The sequence below is a fragment of the Micropterus salmoides genome, unplaced genomic scaffold, assembly GCF_014851395.1.
Source record: "Micropterus salmoides isolate LMB-PRFRI ecotype aquatic unplaced genomic scaffold, ASM1485139v1 Ms_hic_scaffold_23, whole genome shotgun sequence".
Classification (NCBI taxonomy): Eukaryota; Metazoa; Chordata; class Actinopteri; order Centrarchiformes; family Centrarchidae; genus Micropterus; species Micropterus salmoides.
Genome location: NW_024041484.1, coordinates 16,671,567 through 16,696,941, shown reverse-complemented (window position 1 = coordinate 16,696,941; position 25,375 = coordinate 16,671,567). Strand labels below are relative to the sequence as shown.

Here is a 25,375-nt window from a genome sequence, read left to right as displayed (position 1 = left end):
ACCTGATATGTGCTCTGCTTGGTATCACTTTTTATGACTGCAACAGGGCAGAGGCATTGAGTTCCTTTATATCCCTTTACTACAGTGAAGAGACAGTAAGACTGCTCGATAATTGGTCACTGGGGGAAAGGTTGGGATCAGAAGGCAAACAGCTTGGCCAGCAGCATGGAAGTGGCCTACTGGCAAAATGACCTAACGGAATTTAGCGCTATGAAGCCAGATAGGTAAATTACATCCCCACATGACAGTGTACTCTTGTGTTGTGATTTGTACTGCACATCTAAACCATGTGTAAGAGTTTAATTCAGCTTTTTATCAGTAGGGTTATCCAACTGTAATGGAAAGTAACTCAGTACTTTGCTTATGTACAATTTTCAGGTACTTGTACTTGAGTATTTCCATTTTATGCTACTCTGTAATTCTACACCACTACATTTCAGAGGCAAATATTACACTTTCCACTTCACTACATTAATTTGACAGCAAAGGTGCAAGTTACTATACAGATTAAGATTTTATGTTTTAAAAAATCATACGATAAGCTTATAAAATAAAATAATAGACATTGTTATGGATCAAACGAACCTTTTAGCTGGTGACTTCTTACAAAAAAGCTGTGTCTAATCGGGGCTCCTTGTCACGCTTGAAATGGTTTCGTAACTGTTCGAGGCCCTTCATAAAAATAGCAAAGACAGATAAAACATGCACCGCTTGCCCTCCTTCGTTTATTAGCACTGAGGTGCCTTTGAGCAAGATCCTTAACCCCAACTACAGAAGATCAGACTGTGGCTCCCAGGTGTGAATGTGAAACTGTGCAAATGTGATCAGGGTTTTCCTGCAAAAGAGAGGCTTCCTCTCAGTAAAGCTCCCCTGAATAAATGAAGGTTAAAATGTATATGTAGGTCTATATCAAGAAATTATAAAATTTTTGATACTCTGAGCATATTTTGCATAATAGTTCTGTACTTTCACTGCAGTGGAATGTTGAATGCATGCCTTATATATATGCAGTGCTTCTTTTACTGAAGTAAAATATTTAAGTACTTCTTTCACCAGCAGTTACCAAAAAAAGCAACAACAGTTTTTACCTCAATATGACACAAAAATGAATCTTTCATTTGGAGTGTTAAGTACATCTAATCTTATATTGTGCAACCAAAAGTTTCAGAGTTGCTGAAAAGCTCCAATTATCTTACTTAAGTATGGGATGTCCAAATTTGTTATCCAAACATTTCTTAAGAATTATAGTAATTTATCTCCTTCAGTGGTCGACTGATGACCCCTGCAGCTTTCAGCCACTTAAGAAAAGTTATCATGCCCTAGGATTTGCTGCTCTGAGTGATATAAGGAGTTAACTGCCAAAAACTGAGTAAACAGATTCCAAGTGTGTGCTGCTGGCATATTCATTTAAATACATGATACATGGGGAATAGCCAAGAGAAAGAAATGGAGGAACAGAATATAGCAAAATGTAATGTCTAGTTGTTTATTAAAATAGGAATAATACAAAGGCTACAGAATTCAGAAAGGTTCATAGATATAAAACAACTTACTAACACAAAATAGCAGCTGTTATATTTAAAGTTTACAGTATACAAACATTTAAACAGAATGATCATGAAGTAAAAATACTAATTAAGTATGATATTTACAAAAATTACAAACTGTAATTTACAGAATGCACTGAGCTATTTACATAAAGGTAAATTAAATAACAGTTACAACACCATAAGAGCACACAAAACTAATCAATAATATGTAATGTTTGGTTTCACCTATCTTACACATAAGTTGCCTCTAATGAATTTTTATTTGTTTAAATTTAACACTTCATAGACTTTCACTTTAGTTTTATCCTGTGCAAGGCTATTATTGGTGTATTGCATTTGTCCTCAAAGTTATAATTTAATTGTATACAGTCATGGTCTCTGAAAGTCCTTAGACCCCCCCGCTTTTAACATGGAATCACATCATTAAGATATATGCATCACTCATTGTTGACAGTAAATGCATGTTAAACTCAGCACAATACTGACTGAGCCCCCAGCAAGCATTCTTGAATTAAGAAGTTAAATGATATGAGGCATAGGGTAACCTAGCATATTATTGTGTGTTTGTGTGGCTATTTAAATCAAACATGCACCACAGTTATTCTGGGGTCATAATTACTCACAGGACAAAAAAAAACCTCTTCATAGCACATCAGAATCTGGATTCTTTTCAAACAATGTCTCCTGCTGATTTAAATAAATATACCTAGCTACTACTTACAAGCTACCAGTCTCTTTAAATATTTAACATAATCAGAGGCATGGAGAAGCCAATCTGACGTTACTCAGTGAACCAAAAATATTCCAGATCTATAAGACCTATAAATTCTTACAGCACAGTAGAAACATACTCAATGAATCTGCAGTTATGTACATAAGGAGCTACTTTCCATGAAACAAAAAAAAAAGCATAAAATATCCTACTGACCACACACAGCCCACCAGGAGCCAAAGTTCCCTCCAAACTGGAGACTGAATAGCCATGTTATATTTGGCATGGCTCTTTTCTCTCTCTCATGCTACAAATATTAGCATAAGATTTGGAGCAGTTCGCTCAGTCCTACACAGACCCTCTCACAGGGAAACTAACAGTTACAGGCTAAGTGGGGAAAAGGTAGTCCAGCTACTACACACAATTAGCACTGCATGGTTTGCCAAGACTGCTACTGTTAGCTTTTCAAGCAGCAACAGTGTATTTCATATACTTAACTACTATATATCTGAAGCCACATTTTAACCATTGCTGGATTTACAGGCTTGGCTTAGTCACTATTGTCTCATAGGGACTTATAGTGGCTGTACTATGTGTACTGTGAGTTTATCATGTTCTTTTCATGTTTTTGTTTTCCTTCTTTTTGGTATTACAATACCATGGCTTTTTGTTGGATTATTTTAGTAGACGAATAACATTTATCATTTTTGCTGTGATGTTTGTACAGCATCCTAAAAATATGACCAGATTTGTTTGGTGACATTTAGGAATACTATAATTATACCTCCATATCACTTCTGTTGGAGGTAAAAAGATAATGTTTTGCAGTCCAGCTCAACGCATGAAAAAAACAAGAAATCCCAGTCACAGGAGGCAACCTCACATGGTAACCGCCAGAGATGTGGGTTCTGTCCATATTCAAGTATATTCCAGGAGATATTACTGAATCATAAGTGTCATTCTCATTGTCTTTGTTTGCATGGCTTCAGAAATTCTGAACATGTCAAAAATACAATTAATATGCCGTCCATGTGCCAGAGACTTTGGTTGTAAAAATGATATTAAGGCTAACAACCTGGATGTCTTCATTTGCAAAGCAGAAGAATGGATGAGATTCCATTTGGTTTATCCATTCTTCAATCACTAATCTGTGATCTCCATCAAATGACAAATTCAGCCACAAAATCCCAAAATGGCCACTTTCCATAAGGTGATTTTCCTCATTTCTCCCCTGTGGTCCATACTGTAGAGGTCTTGGGATTTGTGGTCCCAAAGCTGCCCCTCCTCTCGCAGGCTGTGGTAAAGTCATGTATGGAGTTGATGTTCACACCCTACCATCAGTTCCGGTCCAAACTGGGGTAAAGTTTGAACACTTTGTATATCCACTCAGAGTAGAAAGCAACGTTAACAAAAAGCGCAGGCTGCGATGAGGCGCATTTTGTCCTTTGGATGCTCACACCGATGATGACTTTACGCTCATGTTCCTGGCAAACCAATGGACCGCCATTGTCTTTCTGCAAGAAAAGGGTAGAGAGTGACACATCGAAAAGAGATTGACTTAACTGCATTGAATATGTTCAAACTAATCCAAACTCAATGTCTAAAAATATGATACAATGCTTAAAGGGTCAGTTCACACAATTTACGAAAAACACTATTATTTTTGCCATTTAACCTTCAGTGGTTTCTGGTAGTTTCTGCTCCCACCCCAATGCAATGAAAAAATGGAAAGATTTACATTTGAAAAACATGAAAAGTCACATTTAGTCAAGATAATCCAACAAACTTGACATCAACCATTTTTATTGGAACTATTCCTTCAGTAGAGACAAGATATTTAGATGTTTCCATGTTATTTGGGTGAAATGGGCTTTTAAGCGATGTACATTCAAGCTGCATTCGTGTTGTTTTTGTTTCATGCTGTAGAGATGTATTTGTTATCCTTACATCACATACGCCTTCTCCTCTCTTGCCGCCGGCACATATTCTGCTTTCCCCAGCGTCCCCTTTGATTTGTGAGCACATGTCATTGTTGACCATAGGCATGGTCACAGTGTTCAGTGCCTCGTCGTATCCTGTATCTGAATAGAGGAGGAAATGCAGCGCAATTGTTAAATGTCACATATATTCTTTTAGTTCGAATAATTGTTATAAATGCATTGTGACATGGCATATGGGTGAAAGAACGCAGTACTTTTGGTTTCCCCCCATCCATACATGGTGCAGTTGGTGCCTTCAGTGATGTGACACTCTTTTACTGGGAGATGAATAGTGGAGGCCCCTTCAGACACAGGGGCAGGACTAGAACAAACATAATAATAGTCACAAGTTACAGTCGCAATAAAACATAACGTGTGCACATGTAAGGCAAATAAGAGAGATTTTTAGATCAATAAAAAGTGATGTGGTTAAATTGTAAAACAACCAGCATTTGAAGCTTTGGGGGAAATAACAACAGGCCTTTCACGCATTCAGATGACCACAGTTAACCAAATGACAGCGATAATGATTACTCAGATACAGAAGATTAAATAGTTTTCCATATCACTACTTATGTTCTAACATTAAGATCTTACATTAGTGGAAACCTAGTGGGTGGCTGAGAGCTTACTCTGCTAATTTCAGCATGACCAGGTTGGATCCTTCTGGGCCACAGATCAGGCGAGAGATGCGTAGTCTCGGGTGGCTTGAGGATTCATTGAGGTGGCGCAGACCAACCTGCACGCTGTAATCTCTGAGATCTGGAACACTGGTGACCACAAGGACCAAGATGTGAGTTGTAAACCTAAAGTGTTGCTACTTAAAGAGTGACCACGATGACAGTGATATCAGCAGGGTTATCTATTAGCTTGAGATGCAAAACATTTAACAGAAAGCGTGTGTTACAAACTGGAGGTGCGGCGTTTGAAAGAAGTGGACATTTAGGTGATCTAATGAAATATACTATCAAGTGGCATTATAGGAAAAGTTGGATCCAGTGTTCCTGGAGCTTGATGTATACTAAAGACTGAAAGATATCTTGTCTTCTGCTGCTGTTTTTAGTGAGACCCACCAGGTTTTTTGAAGCGTAATACCAAATCGCTGGAGAACCTCTTTGATGGACTGTAAAAAAAGTGAGCCTTGCTCAGACTTACAGTGGTCTCACTTTTTAAACACTGCTAAGAAAGGGCAGTAATCAGTGTTATAAAATGCAAAATATAGTTTTTATTTAAGTATTGCATGTCATCAGTTGAACTATCTATAAAACAACATGTTAAACACAAAGTTCCAGTTGCATATCAGGATTCATTCTTGCACATTCTGGCAAGTTCTTTAGATTTTATATTTATATTGATCATTTTCAAATATACAATATACATACAATATGCAAGACAAAAAGTCTAAAAATAAACCATGGTTTTAAACAACACACACTTGGCCTAAAAATATCAGCTAAAAGCTACTGATGTACACCATATGCAATACATACACTACTGTACCTAAGTACAGAGATATGGACATTTTCTTTAAAGCCATTACTTCAGATGTAGAGATATTATATGTATATCATTGGCTCTGACATAGACAACTGCAGAAGTTAAACAGATCCGCAGGCCAAAACGATTCTGTTCCATATCTCAGGTCAGGCCTGTCTGGGAGTGAGTAACTGCCAGTAAACAGGATACATCCTGCATCTATCAACTTTATTTAACAATATTAAAAAGATGGCAGCGAGAAGAGAAGAAACATGTTTGAGAGATGGAGTAAATGGAGGAGGTAAACGAGAGAAGGAATTTAGTTAAAGTTTGTCAGACAGAGATTAAGAGGGGTAAGCATCAGAAGGGAGACTACCAGTATCAGAAGGTGGAGTATTACCAGGAGGTGAAGCACTGTTGGTCTGTTAAAACCCAGTCTTCTCTGATCAACGAACCCCCACACAAATGAACATTCCTGAGAAAATTTAAGAAGACAATATTTACCATTATGGTAGGTATGATAGGATATTTTGTAAAAACACAGGTGTAAAATGACTTACTCTCTTTGGATGCTTACGACCCAGCTGCCATCTGTCCCTCGCACTTGGTGTCCTCCGACAATTCTGGTGTTTATATGTACAAAGCATGATATCTTGGGCCTAGTTAGACCTAAACAAGGAGACATTTTAATGCTGCATGTTATATGTATGAATTATTTACATTTCAATGGAAAAATCTTTATTGAAACTTCAAAAGCCAACCATAAAATAGGATTTGTTGAGTGACATGACAACAGAAGGATCTGATATAAAGAATTAAAAAAAGGAAATTGGACAAGATTAGGGATAAGAGGATGAGGAAGAGGACTAGACTGGTAAAAGCCAGATAAGCAAAAAAAACTACTCACTGTTCGTTTGAGGAGTCACTGTAGCTGATTCACCTGATAGAAGTAAAAAAAAAAGCATTAAGAAGAAACCCCACAGCAGCAGGAAATCATTCAGACCACTGACCATACACTGACACACAAAGCATGAAACCTCACTGAAAATGACACCCAGCTTAACTTTACCAGCTTTACTTTATAAAGACTTATCTCTGAATATGAATCATTGTTGGAGGCTATAACAGCAGCAAATAAATTTGCTCAAGACCTCAAAAACTTCAATGAAGATATGTTTTACATTATGGAAATTATTTTGCAGCCATTTGAAAGAGCCAGATTGAAACCAGCCAAAGAAAATGTTGGGTCCAGCCGCTTGAGCATGTTTTCCCAAATAAAAGAATGGCAGCAGAGACCTGCATCTGTTTGCTGTTTGAACATCGTGTATTCTTTGCCAATTGGACAAAACCACGGCTAACAGATTACGTAAGCCACCAGCCAAGCTGTAAAAAAAACAGTCATGACATTTTAGTTGAAGTCAACAAAGGCTGCAAAGCTAAATCACTTGTGTTATTTCATTGTTATGTCCCCACATATTAACACTGTCTTCTTTTATGTACTAAATGCTAATTAATGCTCTTTCAGAAGAGATGTTCAGAATACTTGTTTCTTTTTCTTTTTTACCAGTGTGTAAGCATAGGCAAGCAGCTAGACCTGTACTTGGGTGAATCACACTGAAATATCTTTCTTTGAATATTTCGAACTTTTGCATGATGTAAATACAACTAAGCATGATGACACTTTATGAGGAAAATCCCAAACTATTAGTTTCTATTCAAAACATTCTGCCATTGTTGCCGTTTGTTCAGTTTGCTGCTGACCTTACTTCTTACTATACTGTCCACTCTTCATGAGCTTAATTGCATGCTACAGACAAATAGTCTTAATTTTGTGAACCCACACAAGATACGGCATGCAGGACACATGGGATTCTTTTCTCGACAAACCCCACATTCCTACATTTCACTATTGCTCATATTTATGTACACATACTTGTATCAAATGCATCTGTGCTGGCAGCAACAGAGGAGCTGTGTTTTCAGATATGTGACCACAACAAGGATCATGTTCTTAACAACAATACTGATGGAAAGACACCCACTCTGTTTGTGAACTCTCACCGCTGGAAATAAACACACTCCAGGAAATGTGGCAAGCCGTTTGCTACTTGTAAAGGCAACATTTTTATCTCCTGTAGCCTGTTCATTTGTCACTTGGACCAACAAAAACGTCCATTTTATTCATAATCCACTCAATTTAACAACAATCTTCTTGCTAACTTCAAAGGCAACCATTTTTTTAACTAGTGAACAATGCTCACGACCTTGTTCTGAAAGACCATCCAGCATGAAAGAAATAATTCAACATTTTGGGAAATGCATTTATTCGCTTTCTTGCCGACAGTTAGATGAGAAGACTGATACCACTGTCATGTATGTGGGATAAATATTAAGCTACAGATAGCAACCGGTTAGTTTAGCTTAGTACAAAGACTGGAAACGGGGAAAAAGCTAGTCTGGCTCTGTTCAAAAGTAACCAAATCAGCCATCCGCCTACAAGCACGTCTAAAGTTCACTAATTAACATGTTCCAATCTATCTTTTAAAAAAAAAAAAGAAAAGAAAAGAATGTGTAAAATGATATGTTGACGCTTTACAGGTGTTATGAATCTTTGTGCTGACCTATGCTCATCAGCTGCTGGCTCTAGCAACATATTTACAAAACAGACATGAGAGCTGGTATCAATTTTCTTATCCAACTCTTGGCAAAAAAGTGAATAACTACTTCTTTAAGGTTCTGCTAAACTTATCACTAAACAATTGTACTATACAAGATATGCATCATTCACATACTACCTACTATGGTGAACTAAGGGTCTGCTAATATTTATGGCTGGCGTAACACAGATGTATGTACTAGAAAAAGACATTAGAAGAGACAAGGTTATTTAAAGCACTCACAGTGCTTTAGTTTGCAGTAGTCCCAGATCAAACGGTTATTTGGATTGGTGTAACACCAGGGGCCATGTTTGTCCCGGTCCGGGTTCCGGCAGTAGTTTTTCTCCAGCCCTACGTGGGATTCTGTAGAGTGAGAATCCCCACTGTAAAACACACAAATACACATTCTCATATCCCATTTGTTATTTTTCACACAGTGTATCAGAACACTGGGCCACGTCTCATAAAGATTCATACACACTCTCGCACTCTAAAAACACACAAGCATGTCTATACATGGAGTTGAACACACACTGTCACGCATACACAGTACGTGCTATGACTGGAAAGTCTGACTCTGGCTTTCCTATAGCGCAGTGTATTCTCAGCATTCACTGCACAGGGCCCGTAGAAGGAAACGCAGAGTGCTCAAGGGAGTATGAAAGTATGTACTCTAGGCATTCAGCAGGGCTCCAACCAGCAGGAGCCACATCCTCTATGGAATGATTTGGTTTTGCTCCAGATTTGTAGGAATTCACATCTAATTATGTGTCTTTTTGTAAAGTTACACTTGGTTCTAGGAAAATTTAATGTAATCTTCTCAGATATCCAAAATCACTGAAATTACTAGGTAGGAGTTTGGACACACACACACACACACACACACACACACACACACACACACACACACACACACACACACACACACACACACTAAGTGATGGGCAACAATTTGTCTGGGGTGAGGATAATTCCACCTCCCAGGAGAATGTTAAATAAGCTGTAGCTCTCCGCCGTTCTTCCTGGAATGACCCTTGACCTTGACCAGTGTAGACTCGCTGGCTGCAGTCTACGTGAGGGAGCTGATTGGCTTTGATCTACTTTCCTAAGAAAGCACTTCCTGGGGTCAGGGGTCTGCTCTGGAACATGTCCATCTGTCTGTGCCATTTTGGCTTTTAAAATTCCTGTAAATTAAGTAATTCCAACAGCCTGACTTAAGCATGAAGCAACAGCCCTGGAGTGGGCAACCTTTCCGTCAGGGTGGGTCACTTGGAGAGCACCCCGGGGTTTTCCTCTCGTCAGTTAGATGAATAATAATTGGGCCTGGTACTGACCCCTGAGGAACCCCTGATTTCCTCTTGCTGTTTGTTTTCACTGATCAGTCTCATTCATATGAAAGGGATTTTCACAAGGCAATGGGAGCTAAGTTGTCAACAAACACTCATCAATTGAGGTAAAAAGAATGTCAGTCTCTCTAGGAAAAATCTACAGTTCTCTCAGTGCAGCTTAAGCTTGACTGGGTGTTAATAAAAACGAACGTATTTATATGCAGAATAAATTACTTTGTTACCTGTTAATGTGATGTGACCAGTCTGCACACGGAATCCCTGATCGAGTAATGGATAAAGTGCCCCGATATGTCTCTCCGTTGTCTTCATAACACTCTAAGGAACAACGGGATTAGACCATCTTGTTCAATATTTCCAGGAGTGCACAGAATTGCTGAGCCCAGCAGTTTCTACAACACTATAAAGAAATCTGCCAGTAGACATTGTCAAAGAACTTACATAATTTGGGTGATGACTGTCTTTCTCATTGATGCAAACACCCCGTAATGAATCTTTGTGGTTTGAATCATTTTAATGTCAAGGGTCTTGAGTTTCTCAAATGTAATAGAAACATTAAACCTTACTATGTCTGTTCTTAAATAGAATCAGAAGAGGGGCTACAGTAACAACAGACTTGCTGCAGTTTGATATATGTGGTCTTCTTACTATAAATGTAAAGCAGAGAAACATGGGAAATGACAGCGAGCACTATTGCCAAAGTCTGGTGTTTTTGTTCTTCCATGAAATGGAATTCATTGGGCAGCATGCTGCCAAGTGGCCCAGTCCTACGGGAGCAATATGGAAAGTGTCTGTGTAACTCCACTTTGCAAAAACATGACATGGCTTTTAAAGCTTAGGTCTGTATTTCAATCACACTACTCAAGAAACAACATGGACATCACATAGTAATTTACAAGCTATTTTTAATTCTTTTGAAGTTTGACGCTTATAAACACAGAGATACTCTTAAAGGAATCGTTTTGGGAGATACATTCACTTACTTGCTGAGAGCTATATGAGACAATCGCTACCGCTCTCACATTAGTAAATATGTAGCTAGAGCCACCAGCCACTTAAAGGCTAGAAATGGGGGAAACAGATCGCCTAGCTCTGTCCAAAGGTAACATTATCTTTCTAGACACACCTCTAAAGATCACAAATTAACACATTATATCTTATTTGTTTAAAATACAAACATTTTATGGAATCTAAATGTAAAATCAGTGTTAGCCAAGAAATAACACTAAACGTCCTGAAAAACCACAACTTTGTTCTTTTTTTTCTTCTTTTTTTACATTTCTGTACGTGTAAGGGTTAAACAAAGAAGAAATAATACATTGATTAGTAAGCATTAGATTCTAACAGGTGGATTTTATTACCTTTGGGCAGAGCCAGGCTAGCTGTCAGCCCCTTTTCCAGTCATTGTGCTAGTCTAAACTAACCAGCTGCTGGCTCTAGTTACCAACTTATCATACAGACATGAGAGTGGTATCAATTTTGTCATCTAATACATGGCAAGAAAATAAAAAAGCCTATTTCCCACAAGTTGAACTGCTCTTTTCAAATTGAAGTTATATTGTAATTTACCTATTTTTTGTGTGGCCTCAGCATCACACCTGGGGATGTGGGTGCAGTTGGCTATCCTCTGATTAGGGTCTGTAGTGAAGCACCATGGGTAATCTGCACCATCAGGGTTACGGCAGTAGTTCTCTCTGAGGTCTCTATAACACATACACAAACTACAATTTAAATGATGGTGCTGATGACTGTATTTTTTACAGCAAAGTAATAATTTCTAAGTTTCACTTTCATCACTTTTCCATCACTTTTCCTTTGGCATTTCAACAGTCAAATGCACAAAGTGAACAAATCACTTCCTTGAGAGAATTGAATCCAAGCTGTCAGGGGCCATCAAACAAACATTACTCACTTGCATTTGAAGTTCTGAGGAAGAAAGGAGTGGTTATGGGGAAACTGGGAGTCCCAGCGCTGACATGTCACACCCTCTGGAGTGACATTCATTGTGCCTCGGTAATCTGTGCCCTTTCCCTGGATACAGGATATTGTTACATTGACATCTGTGTCCTCACTTGAGTCAGAGTCTGGCAAAGAAAGAAAAAGACATAGAAATTGTAATTGTGAGTGTAAGCATGAGAAAGAAAGCACAGAGAAACATTGCTAAAGAGAGTGAGATGTAGAAACTGAAGGCAGGAAGGAGAGAGGGAGAGAAGGAGGGAGATATTAATCCCCAGAAGAATGTGTGATGTTTAACCTAGACAGATGATCAAAAACAGTAGCACTCCCCCCTTGTCTCAACTGTGATAGGAAACTTTCTGTGTATTCATAACACTGGTGCTCCACATTCTTGCACACTGGGACATTCACAACAATATGCAGTTATTTAACTTGCTGATGGCACACAACGTCACATGGTGGACAACCTGGAGCCTCATCAGATTTATGAATACATCTTTGCCTCAACAATAAATATTAAAATTCTTCTGGTAAATTTGTTTATTGCAGGCCAACCAAACCTATCACATCCAACCTGGTCTGGCTGGGGCTGGCTGGGGCATAATTCGGTGGGTATCCACTGGAAAACTATTCCAAACATCTTCAGATGGAATTCTGCTTTTCAGCAGTGCAGGGATTGCAGTACATGGGGAGAGACTTCTCCCCTCAGGATGTCTGTCTCTGTTTCTTTAGCCTTTGACAAATGAGATGGGAGAAGATGGAGGAGGAAAGGGAATGTTTTCAAGCAGAAACGAGAAGGCGGATAGAAAAGAGGGATTCTTTGGCTTGATGTAATGCATGCCAGTGTCTATGTGCACTGTGTAGTACAGGTCAGTGGTTTTTATCTTTCTGAGGGCAGGCATTGAGGGATGCACACATCTGGACAAATGCAGATCCTCCGCCCTTGCTGTAAATCATAACATTTACTGTAAAATGTGTATGTGTTCGACAGAGACAAGGAGAGATGCTCTGTGCGTTTGTGCGTCCGCAAGTTTTTGGCGCTCATTCTTTTTCTTTTGCTTCTGTAATTTGTATTACGTATGAAGGCAAAGTTATTTAAACTACAACTCTGTCAGGCTCTGCCAAATATGATATGACTCAAGCGAATTTATATTATTTATCCCCTCGACATGTACGTCTATAAAAAAAGTTTACACACAATACCATATCAAATGCATTAGGGCTGCAGCTAGTGATTCTTTTTATTTGTAAGGCAAGGCAAGGCAAGGCAAGTTTATTTGTATAGCACATTTCTTTACATAAAACTAAAAGCTACATAGGGAAAGTGAAAAACACACATTAAAAGGGTAAAATAAAAAACAGGATAAAATTAATTTTAAAGAGTTAAATAGGAAATAAAAACAGGGTAAAACAGGACAGTAAAAGTCACAGTGCAGTGTAGGATTTTATTATTTTATATTGTAGATAAATTTGTAGACTATTTACCCAGTGTTTGTTTAGTTTTTAAATTGTGACATCCTCACATTTTTTGTTTTGTTAGTTCAAGATCCAATGATATTTAATTTGCAATAAAATAAAATGGAAAAGGCCTCATTTCCACAAATTTGTGAGGCTGGAACCTGAGAAGGTCAGGCATTTCCTCTTGATAAATAACTTCAGGTAAACAAGGTTACTTTGCTTAGCATAAGTGAGATGTCTCACCATGGGATATGCCGCCCGCATTCACAGTAGCACTCGTAATTCAAAGAGAACTGAAACAATCAATCATTAAAAGTTTAGAATCGCAATATACTGGAGGTAATCCACTGAATATGGATAAATACCTCATACAGCCCCACTTCAAAAATCTTGAACTATCCCTTGAAGTGTTTTAGTGGTGATGGCAGAGAGTGTTGTCTAACACGTAAGTTCAAAATCTTCCACATGTTTTCAATTGGACTGAGCTCTGGTGACCACTTCTCCTTTAATTTGTCACTTGTTTGTGCATATCATGATTTTCATACCACTAAAACAACTATTAGACCTTCTGGTGGTCATGTGACGCATTTCTGTATAGAAGCCCCTATTGTAACGCTTCATTTTACAGCCCCTTGTCATTTGTGAGCGGTCTCAGTGAAACACTTCGGGCTCTCTGAAGTCAGACCTTCCCCTTTACAAACAACCTATTTACTCTTCCTTGTTGAGGTAGAAGGATTTGAAGCCAACCACCACATGAAACACACAGCCGGGTAAATAAAAGTCTCATGAGACTCTGCAGGGGAGAAGAGGGGCTTTTTTACTCAGCTCACTGTAACTATTCCAAAACCACCAAAGTCCTGTATGTCAGACCCCCTGGTGCCCTCAAACCACTTGCTAGTAGAATCCAACCGCAGTCTCTCTGTCCAAAAACCAAGTAAGGGATCCTCAACACTATGTCCACTTTTGAATCTTATAATGGATTCCAAACTGCGTGTGATACATAGTCAAACAATAATGTGGTCTTCAGTTGATTTGTTGAAGACTCCACAAAGATCTAAGCCCCATATTGCTGTGAGTTTTACAGCACATAGGCCCTTACCACACACAGTGATGTTGCAGTACTCCCACTTAGTTTTGGGATCCATGGTGTAGCACCAGGGACGAAGACGGTTATCTGGGTTACGACAGTAGTTGTCCTTTAAATCTTTGTCTCGAAACCTGAGAGAGACAGACAGAATACAGGGAGGAAAGACAGAGGGAGAGAAGTAAGTCATTACAACTGGTGAGGTCTACCTCTCCTGAGTGTTAGCGTCATTTTTTCAAGCATTTGTAATGGGTGTGTGCAGCACCGTCCGTGAGAAAGGTTAGTGTGTGATTATCAGCTTTGGAGCTTACTTTTTGGGCTGGAAGTGGTGTTTGTGAGGCCTTGCTGAGTCCCATCTCTGGCACTCTTTACCACTCTCTGTATGGTCCATTTTGCCCTGGTAATCTTCCCCGTTACACTTCATACAGACTTCTGTCAACAGAAACAATTTTCTTTTCTCTACTTATGAATGCAAACATGACTAATGACTTCATGACTTCATTTTGGCCAAATCTTATTGTCCAGTTATGTCATTTGGGAATGTCTTACCCTCTGAACACTGTGGTATGCCACACTCCTCAGCTCGTACGTTGGGGTCTGTGGTGTAGCACCACGGACCACCGGGATCGTTGTTGGGATTCCTGCAGAAGTTCTCCCTCAGGTCTTGCGTTGGGTACCTATCAGGATAAAACCTACCAGGGAGTACACAGACATTATTGAAAGTGTTAACTGATACTGTAAGCTGTAGAAATAAATTTTAGGGAGTATTTGCACACTTGGCTGCTCCAGTGGTGTATACAGTACGGTATCTGCCTACTGGCGCTCTTAGTAACAAGCCAAATATCAAGATCAAGATCTTATGCAAAATAGCTTATCAATATGTTTTTTTTTCTCCTGGTTTGCTGATTCCTACCATATTCCAGCTCCCTCATGTGTGAAGCAGCCAGACTCTGTCACAGCACAGTAACCACCAACAGCACAGAACAATGCTACGAACCACTTGAAGCAGCCCAAGCAGTTCTTTCGCTGGCAGCCTTTGAACACATTTAAACCTAATCCCTCTCTGTCAAAAGCTACATCACGTCAGCGTGAACAAGCGACTGTACAACTGTAAGAAAAAGAACCCGGTTAGTCCAAACATATGGGAACTAACAATGGGGAGCTGCATGGGATCCCCGTACTAAATGCACAGTGTGTGAAATTCGTCTTCTGTCAGAGTAGGATGATGAAAAGCTGGCATGTCAGCACCCCCTGATCCATGCTGACCACATTCCCCCCCCTCCCACCCAGGGAGACAGAGAGGGAAGACAGGAGAAAAAGCTATGGAGAAGAAGGGTGAAAAGAAACAAGTGAAGTGACAGACTTAACTGCTTAAAAAAGAAATGTGTTATGTAATCATAATGGAGTCAGCAAAAAGGAGGGGTCTAAGTGTTTAATTGATGATGCAAAAAGAAATAACATGTGCAGGAAAAGAAAAAAAGTAAAGCAAAAAGAACCAGAAACCACCCTCCCTTCAGCATCTTGTCTGAACACTCTACCCCAGACAATGACTCTTTTCTTGGGGAAGTCTGCTCTGCTCTCCCCTCTGTGCCCTGGGGCTTACAGAAGGATTTACACTAATGCACAACATCATTCAACCCAGAACTAGAAGAAATCTCAGGCATCTAACTTAACCAAAAAATAGAGAAGGAAGGGAAAGGTTCCAGGGTGGCACGGTGGTGCGGTGGTTAGCACTGTCGCCTCGCAGCAAGAAGGTTGTGGGTTCAAACCCCACGACCCTGTACGCAGGATAAGCGGTTGACGATAGGATGGATGGGGAAATCAGGAGAAAAATATAATAGGGTTAAGACTAACTTTTCCTGAATTTCCTTATGAATGTAACTAAGACAAAACCCCTTTGCATCAGTAAGCCAAGCGCCAAAATTCACATCTGTTGTGTGTAACTCATCATACAACATCAACATCATCATAATATAGTGCCCTTAATTTATAAATGGAATTACAAGGTTCCTCATATTTCAAAAAAAAGGTTGCATCTGGTGAGAGTCCGTAAAAGGCCATGACATGGAAGCAAGTTGGCCATAATGATGTTGCGCTAACAGATGTTGGCCAGTTATTCATCTCCTTGCCAAAGTCTGTTCCCATCGGAGCGCAGGCAGACACTTTGCACACATGCTTCGCTCCCTGGGCCAGCTAAACACATTTGGATATCACTAAAGATGAAATCTAGACCTGAAGTAACTGCTGCAAAATGTCATGCAACATGCACCTGGTGATTATGAAACAAACACTCTGCTTCAAAAGTATTCAGAGATTAAAGCAAGCCAATTTGGGGAAATGTGCTAATTCACTTTTTTCCAGGGAGTTTAAAGAGGAGATCAATGGTGTTTCCTTACCTCCCAGTGGAAATGTGTAGAAAACTAAAAGAAAGTCCCTATGGGGATAAATAAATGATTGCAATCTATTATTATTAATACGAACAGAAATTTTCCATTCCATTTCCTTCTCCACGCTTGACTGGGCATCAATACACACTTCTTGCAGAGTCTTGGTCCAAACACTAAATATAGACAACAGGTGGAAGTCCCATTCCTGGAAGGGAACCTCCTGAGAAATCACCCCTGCCCCACAGTGATCGCTCAAGCATGAAAATAATAGTTACCTGAAACTCAAATGGTGCGTGGTTCATTACGGCGGTAATTCTCACACAGCGGGACAGTCCCATGTTAGGCAACCCCACAGTGGCACTAAATCTCCCTTAAGTAAAGCTCCCTTTGACCCTTGAAAGTTAAAAGTTGCTGACAAGCCAGGACGATGTTGTTTGACATTACATTTGCCATCTGGGACGGGGACTAGGGCCGTGTGTCAAATAAACAATGACAAAGTATTCTTAATGTGAAGAGCTGCTTCTGGAAAGCGAAGGGGGGAAGAGAGGAGAGGATGGAGACCAACGCTGCAGTGTGGTTTAATTGTGGGGGATCACTGAACCTGTATGTGCTCTCAATATGCCCGTGGCTTTGTGGGCTCAGCTGCACAACAGACAGAACATGACTTCAGTCATTCAACCTCCCTTCTGTCTTTCACTCTGCACTTCTACAAACTCTGATTACGCTGACTCTGAACACCCCGTCTCTCTGCCGCAGTTAAAATATCTTGTAACTAATGAGCACCACTAATGAGACGCTGGCACAGAATCATCGTCACAAATTCACTGATCTTGCCTGGCTTGTAGCAGAGAGAAAACATCTTTGGGATACACCTGATGGCCTACGGTGCAGTAGAAAAACAACCTCATTGGAGAGGATATCCCTGCATGTGTCGAAAGAAATCTGACTTAACTCTGGCTAAACGTTCACCCGTCTGTGAGCCTCCACCTTCCCTTAACCCCTGAGGTGCAAGGGGATGATCTGAACATTAATAAATCAGCTGCTGAGGCCTGCTCAATGTCAGACACAGAGAAATAGAGAAGGAGCATCCAGGAAGGTGGTGGAAGCCTAAAGATTAGAAAAGCAGGCTTTGAAGGCTGCTGGTTCAAATCTACAGGAATCTGGCGAGAGGAAGTGAATGATTAATACCTTTCACTCCTTAAAAAGTGTCACACAAGCAAGGCACTGCACCGTCAAGGTGACATGTGAATGTATGTAACCATTCGACTCATGATCAGCCTACATTCCCATAAGAAGGTAGTTTTTGCTGACTTTCTTGGATAAAAAAGAGGACTTACGTGTGTTCATTGATGTTATTATCTGCCCAAGCTTGGCAACTGATGTTTGACTTCGTCCAAGACCTCCTCCCTCTGTAGTTGTCCTTGGTGCCGATGATACACTCCCTTATATAATCTTAAATAGGAGCAAAAGCATAAAAAGCATTTGAAAACATCCATTCATGTCCTAACTTTGATGCAAGCTGTCGCTGTGTACTCTTTCTGCGCCAATTTATACAGCGTTTAGTCAATTAAAAGCTGATTTGCGTTCACGGCCTTGACCACCTGGAATATATTTTCCCATGTATGGTCAATAAGACGTTTTTACAGCGAGCGTTTTAGTATGTCCCAACTTATGTGTTATTCCCAAAACAGGCAACTCCCTGAAGTTCATTAAATGTCACTGGAGGGGGGGTTCCGTAAATTCTGCAATAAATTCTAAAGTGCTAGATTCCACAGCCTGCAGTGGAGAAAAGCCATTGCGTTCTAGCTGTAAACAATGATTTTTTTTTTGTTTACACTCCACTTAAGTATGCTACATGTTTATGCGTGCAACTCTCCCCACTAGAGTGATTAAACAGCAGGGGGGTGAGGGGGGGATTGGTTGCTTTTATTGTGTCAACAGAAAAACCAAAGGTCTTAAAAACTGAGCTGATTCAAGAAGCACAACAACACAGGCAATCACCAGCAAACAATTTGCCTGTGTAAATCCCTCTCTGCACCTGAACGTTTTCATGAGAAAAAACACCAGAGTGCGTAAGTAAACTTTAAGGGGCTGGAAATGGTGACATTTACCTTTTTTTTCATACAAAGTGAAGTTAACGTTGGCCTGCTTCTGCACACCGTGGGTGAAACGGTCAAAGGGAAGCAAGTGGCATTTCCTACTGTGCCGCTGAAAGTTGAATGCCCTGTTGAAACGCATGGGAAGTAGTTGAGAGATGAAGAAATGATAAACAACGAAAAATATATAAATACTGTTTCTACACAGGAGGAGCAGAGGAGTGAGGGGAACATGGCCATGAAAATGTGCAAATAAATTCACCTGCAGTTGAAGTTTTTCTTGACCTTCTTGCACTTGCGGGCGCAGTGTTCCTGCGATCGGCTGTTTCGTACCAAAGGGTGGTGAGGGCAGTCTGTGCAAACCAGCATGTGACTGTCAGTCTTCTCATACTTCTGTAATGACTGATGAGATCTACAAAAACCTGCGGGGAACACAAGAACACAACATGAGAACACCTATCTGCGTGTTTTGGTACAGCCATTAGATTCACTGTTGGAAGTAGTTGGGTCTGATATTAGGTTCAACTTATATGGGAGTTGCCGTCTGTTTCTGACATTCACATGAACATCCAAATTGTAAGCATGAGGAGGAATTTTTTTCTGAAAGGTCTGAGTTATCCAACTTAGAGCTTAAGGATCCGAAACTGGCAACAACAGAGCAGGCAAACAAATATGGATGATCATGTCAGCCAATGCAGCGCTATAATGCGCGTTTAATGGATAGAGTGCTATACTGTCAATTTAACGTATTTTTAACCCCTTACATGACCAACTTTTCAATCATACAACTGTTTTAAGTTGCATAATGAAGTGAAGGTTCACAAGTCTTGAACATTGGTTTCTTTCCCATCCCTATCATCCATCCCATATGTTGTGCAGTGCTGCTAAAAGGACAGTTAGCCAGTGACCAGCTCTGTGAAGACTACTTGTATGACAATGAAAGGTGGCACTGATCACTAAACCCACCAGCGTCTAAATTCTCACTTCACCCAGGGGACAGTTTTGAGCTATCATCTGTCTCCATAATGCTTTACTTTGACATTTACCCCCCCCCCAAATATCACTTTCCTCTGCAAATACAGAAAAATACCCTTTCAAAGAAACCATGCTTAGGGCGTCCTGGTTGCCAGGTAGTTGAGGCTTATGCCGTAAGGAGGTGGCATTACCTGTTTGGTTCGGACTAGGGGCCTCTTCTCTCTACAGTGTCTACACTGTAAGCTATCAAGCTGTCAACCATGTGTATGCGTTTTATTTCCTCTTCAATGACAAAGCATCAAACATTACTCAAATGCTGGGAGACATGGCCAGACATTTCACTGATGCTGTCAAGGTGCTGGGAACGAAGAGTAACTTGTCAAATCGGTGAGAATATTTCGTGGAGTTTTCTCCTGGTTGTCTGACTATTAGAACAGCAGGGAGCATGAACACTGGTGCCAGGGTCTTGGCATGCTCGTTGACATGTTAGCATCTGCACTGCTGAACCATGCTGACATATCAATGTGCAAGTCTCAAACCCCTAAAAAATGCAGCTCTTGAGAGAACCTTTTTTTAGATCCTGCTTCAGCTGTGCTGGCCAAATCGAGGTAGCAGACTAGTTTATGTGTTCAAAAAAGCAACTATGAAGTGTTTCCAGGATTAAAGCCCAACTAAAAATGCCCCCCAGCACTCCGGATTCAAACCAAGGTAGCTGCCTGAGAAGTGCAAGGTGGGCACTGAACTGTGAAGACAGCCAAGAGACCAGAATGATGTCCTTCCAACAAGGCTGATGTGTTCCAGTGCCTCAGTTGGAGGTTTGATGGTCATAAAAGCACTTTTCATATTTTACTGCTTTCATAAAGAGAAAGAAATATGCTTTTATCAACTTTTTTTCCTCTTTTGTGGTATTTATTATAATCTTGTTGTGCTACAGTTTTATGTTATTGCAGATACATTTAACACATACTAGAAAGCATACGGTGTGTTGGAAAAAGGACATTAAAATTCATTCTTGTTTTATTTATAGGCCTTTGTGAGAGTCACTTCTTTGGAAGAAGTGCATCAAACGTGAATTCTATCATTGCAAAGACATAACATAATGTATATGAGCTCTACGTGGGTTCAAAAATTTTAAGTCCAAATCCTCTGCTATACAAATCATTCATTTTCACCTGGTGGAAAACTTTAAGAGCTCATCCTTCAGCAGAATGGAGCTCTACTGCTAATGCTGTTTCTGAGGGCTATTGCAACTTGTTTAGACGCATTGTGTGTTTAGTTACAATAGCTTTCCATTTATAATTATGGGCAAGTGCGATATAAATCACACAGGAAGATCTCATGCTACTGAGTTACAGCTACACGCTCCCGTGCCAAGATCCGACACAAGACGTTGTGTGTGTACTTAGGATATTGTAAACTGTGGAGCATTTAGAGGCTCCTCGTGGTTGAAAATGGTTTTGGGGAGAACGTGTTATTAATGTTTGGTCTCCACTGGACCACATCTGGCACTCATCACAGTGTTGTTCCAGCCCTTATGTCTGGCCAGGCTGCTCAATTAGATTTCACTTAGTCTCTTCCTCTCCCTGCAGTCCTGCTATCTCCAAATCCCAAACATTTGCCAAAGTTGGAGGTTATAATAAAATGTGCTCAATGGATGATGAGATTTAATGAGAAGAGGCAGCAATCGCTTACAGGAACAGGTCTGAGTCCCTGGTTTCGCTTGAAAAATGTAGAGATGAAAGGTGAATGACCAACCCTCTGACCTTCCTGAGAAACGTTCACTTAGGTGCCCTTGAGCAAAGAACTTAATCTGGATTGGCCAAAGTATTTTAGTCAGACTTTCCTTCAAAATAATTATAATCACACAATGTGTACATTTTAAGGCAGTGTTGAAGACAACTGTATTATAAGAGAGTTATATTTTATAAAACAGGAATGTGCCAGGTTAAAGGTGTGCCTCTGTCTGGGAATTAAACAGACATTACATCTGCTTCAGAGAGTGCAAAATGTGAAGCTGGGCTCAGCAGCCAGATGTTACCCCCACTCCCCTCTCCCCCTACACACATATGCACACACACCCCTTTTCTATCTCTCTACCGGGACAAACGCACGAATACCAAAGTCCGGAGCGCGCATTTTACTTTCCCCAACTCCAGGGCGGTCAGAGGTCAGGGTCGGCACCCCTGGAGGTGGTAACTATGGATTCAGTGCTTTACTCAGTGACATGTCAGCGGGGCAGATGCAAGCCGGGACAGCCTCTGTAACCAGCTTCATAAAGGAGCGGCACGGAGCTCGTTTGGATGTGTTTAAATGACTCGTGGTCGCGTGAGCGCCCTGGTGCTGTGCTGCAACATTACAAGTCGACATGCACTGCATCCTCTTAGTAGCTGGAGTCGGTCCAACAGATGCAGGACTGTCTATTACTGAAATTACCATGACCTATATAAAAAGTTTAATGACAAAGCAGATGCACATCAAACCAAGCGCTTTGGAACGGGTTTCTGCAGCTGGAATGCGCTGGGTGCGAGTCCTCATTCTGGAGGAGGAAACTTTCTGATTATCAACCATTACTGTACAAAACCATTAAAACCGGTGTTGAAATCTATTTACTGGTGAGAGCTAATGACAAACAGAAATAATGGGACCTCCTTGGGGATCAATGGGTTAGTATATAGAGGAGCTGTTTGCTTAATTATTTAATTCAAAGTTTCATTGTACAAAAGAGTAATTAAAACGTTTGGTATGGACTCTCCCTGGTTTTCCAAAAAATAGCCCCAAGTGAGTTCTTTTCATAAACGAATGAATTACCAGTGTAATTCATCAAAGAGAGTGAGCCGAATCAACAGAGCAAGACAGGGCTTGTGATCAAGTTCAATCAATGCCACTCACAGTCATAGTCTCTAATGAAAAACTGGTTAATCCACAACAAAGTGTACACTTTTAAGGCTGATTTTAAGTCACGGCTGACAAATAAAAGTAAAAAATATGAGAAATGCTATAGTTATTATTTTTCCCCATTTTCACCCAACTTTCACTTCTTGTTTTTTTATTCTTCAATGTAATTTCCTGACTTTCTCTTATGTCTATTTCTCACTTTACTGCACAGACAATATGAGACTAAAATCATTCACAGCAGACATTGCTAATGCAGATATTGATCGTCTACTAAAAGCACAGCTCTTCATGTCTTACCTGTATCCAATATAGTGACCACAACACACACCAAAGCTTGGTAAATCCATACGTTTGTCCTCATGGTTAGGAACTTGGAAGCAGGTAAGAATCCGGATTAACTGAGCCACAGACTCGGTGGTTGTATGAGGTCCAGAGTGACTGATGACCAGCAGACTTCCTCACATGCCACTTTCCCAAGAAGCCACACGTCCTTGGTTCAACCCCCCTTCTTTGAGTTTGTGCGCCTCTCTAGCAGCGTCTCTACTCGACAGTGTCAAGTTTTCTGGAATAAATAGGGCAACTTCCGGTTGTTGTTTTCAAAATAAAGTCGGATGTGACTCATATACCTCACGTTCTGCTTATCAAAATATGGTGACATCACTGGTGATCCTATTAACAAATATTGTATGAGTAAGTCAAAGTCTGATAGGCTATAGCTTATTTATCTGTGTCATAGCCCAAGTCATCCAGATCAATCAACATCTGAAAACAGTTCCCAGCAAATGCACAACTGGCTCTTACTAAAACTACAGTGCCAAGCTATTTCATGAAATTACTGAGCAAGTAACAAATAATAATAACGATTTACAACTTCTTTTAGGGCAACATCTTATTGCCAGGCTTATTTTTAAAAGTATTCTGTAATATAGGTAATCTGTAGTAAATAAAACACTAATTACCTTTACTTCAAATTCTATTTATATTTCTATGAACATACAGGCTTAAGCAATATGTCAGTCAAACAAGCCAGCCAGAATAAGCCAACAGTGACAGAATAAAGATTTTGTTGTTCTGCACACCCCCCAGTTAGGGCATTTTTAAAATTAAACTTCGGTAATTTTGATTTATTTTGAAAGTAGCATTTCTCTTTTATACTGTATTTTCACTAAATTAAACTTAATTTGACAGAATTTTATTATAGTGTAGCCTTAACTAGGGCTGAACAATTTCAAGACAACATCTGACAAATTGATTCTCACTTTCATTGAAAAACATATTTCAGTGATTACAGTGTGATTTTTGCAAGGATCTGTACCAAACAAAGATACTTCCTTAAGTCTGTAGAATATGATGTGTCGGTCAGGAATATGATGTGTCGGTCAGGACATCTCTGCAGCAGAGTATTTAATTTAAAATGGTATTTCGACACACATTTTGCCTTTAACCAGTACCAGTACCTCCTGCGATTTGAATATTGCAGTAGGACATACTGCAATTTTCAATAAGATTTCGATTAATTGTTCAGCCTCAACATATGAAGCATTTTAACATCACCTATCTATTTATGGGCACACAGGGCACAACTTTGTAACAAGGAATGGGTTGTAAAGGGTTTATAAGTTGCAATTAATAATTAATAAGCCATTAATAAGAACAAATTACAGGTTACCAGGTTTTGAGAAATCTCTCTGGTTAGTGTTAATCCTTTTGTGTTTTCTTTTAAGGTCTTCAGATAGACCACTAACATAGAAATAGTTTGAACGCTTATTAACATCATTTTAAAACCCTTTTATTAGTATTATCTTATTACCATTGATGGTTACAGATGACATCATTTTTGCTGTTTGCTTATAGGCAAGTGAGAAATATGTGACCCCTATTATTAATTACCTATTTACATTTATAACAGCACGCCTGATGGCTTTTTGGAAAGTAAAACACTTGTTACCCTTTATTAATGACTTGACTTAATGACTCCCCAGCCAGCCAGATTTTTTAAGCAGGTCATCAAACAGGATCTTTTAGACAAGATCTTCTTTCTGTCTCTCTTCACTCGCCTCACTTTGGCTCAACTGAAAAGGCAGATGGGATTCTTTACATGGTGCGCCAAAGAGCACTTGGCACAAAGTAGTGATTGCGTCCTCAAAGGATTAGCCAGTTGCAAAATGCCTAATACAGTACCAGACAAAGTGCACAAGCGTAAAACATACAAAACAAGCAGAAGAGAGAGTGTCATCAAGCAAGAAAGCGAAAGTGCATTGAACTCCAACTGGACCCGCTGACACGAAGAAGCCCTGGGTATTGACAGTGCTTCATTCAACCAAATATGTTGAACTTTAAGGTTTATACATGTCAGGATGTAATTATAACATTCTGTGTCATAGCTTCTAACTGAGACCTGAGACCGAACTGCAAATACTCAATATGAGACGGCATCTTTTTTCCCATACAGGGTCAGCTGTTTGCTAATGAAAGTCACATCATGACAAAGATGAAAAATGTCTATCAGGGACTGAGGGAATATTTGTCCTGCTGTTGAAACAATCCCCACGAGAGAAAGAGGTATGGCGGAAAACACAGTGCCAAGAGTCTATTCAGGGCACATTTGAGATTTACCTCATGCAGTCCCCAAATAGACTAATATAACTATAGTGTTTATATAATATAAGGATACTATTGGATAGTGCACACCTCTGCATGCAACTTTATAATATCATATATCTTTGTAACAGGAATATTACATTGATTATTGGAGTTTAAAAGTACCATAAAGGTACGATTAGGTCAGTATAAAGACACCTTTG

The 25,375-nt window shown here is 39.9% G+C and overlaps 1 protein-coding gene across 2 annotated transcripts; it reads right to left on the bottom strand.

The window, feature by feature from the left end:
- Positions 1-1,460: 1,460 nt before the first annotated feature.
- On the bottom strand, positions 1,461-23,092 carry hgfa (hepatocyte growth factor a). Of its 2 annotated transcripts, none has more exons than XM_038738941.1 (18): positions 22,869-23,092; positions 18,964-19,123; positions 18,717-18,829; positions 17,943-18,057; positions 14,768-14,910; positions 14,530-14,650; positions 14,234-14,352; positions 11,633-11,804; positions 11,290-11,441; positions 9,945-10,038; positions 8,618-8,757; positions 6,625-6,657; positions 6,278-6,386; positions 6,118-6,192; positions 4,874-5,011; positions 4,457-4,563; positions 4,210-4,343; positions 1,461-3,776 (listed from the first exon to the last, which is right to left on the bottom strand). In XM_038738941.1, exons 1-18 carry the CDS (start codon positions 22,930-22,932, stop codon positions 3,600-3,602), a joined length of 2,166 nt encoding a protein of 721 aa, XP_038594869.1. In that variant the 5' UTR covers positions 22,933-23,092; the 3' UTR covers positions 1,461-3,599. The 2 variants fall into 2 exon arrangements, with proteins under 2 accessions (XP_038594869.1, XP_038594870.1); XM_038738942.1 differs by having other exon boundaries at positions 11,290-11,423; positions 22,869-23,091.
- Positions 23,093-25,375: the final 2,283 nt, after the last annotated feature.

Bases quoted from the DNA above. Each gene is read 5' to 3' on its own strand.
- hgfa (XM_038738941.1), bottom strand. From the start codon at position 22,932: ATGAGGACAAACGTATGGATTTACCAAGCTTTGGTGTGTGTTGTGGTC. The intron at 19,124-22,868 runs GTAAGACATGAA...TGTTCCCCGCAG, and splicing joins GGTCACTATATTGGATACAG to GTTTTTGTAGATCTCATCAG. The intron at 6,387-6,624 runs GTGAGTAGTTTT...CTCCTTGTTTAG, and splicing joins AGTGACTCCTCAAACGAACA to GTCTAACTAGGCCCAAGATA.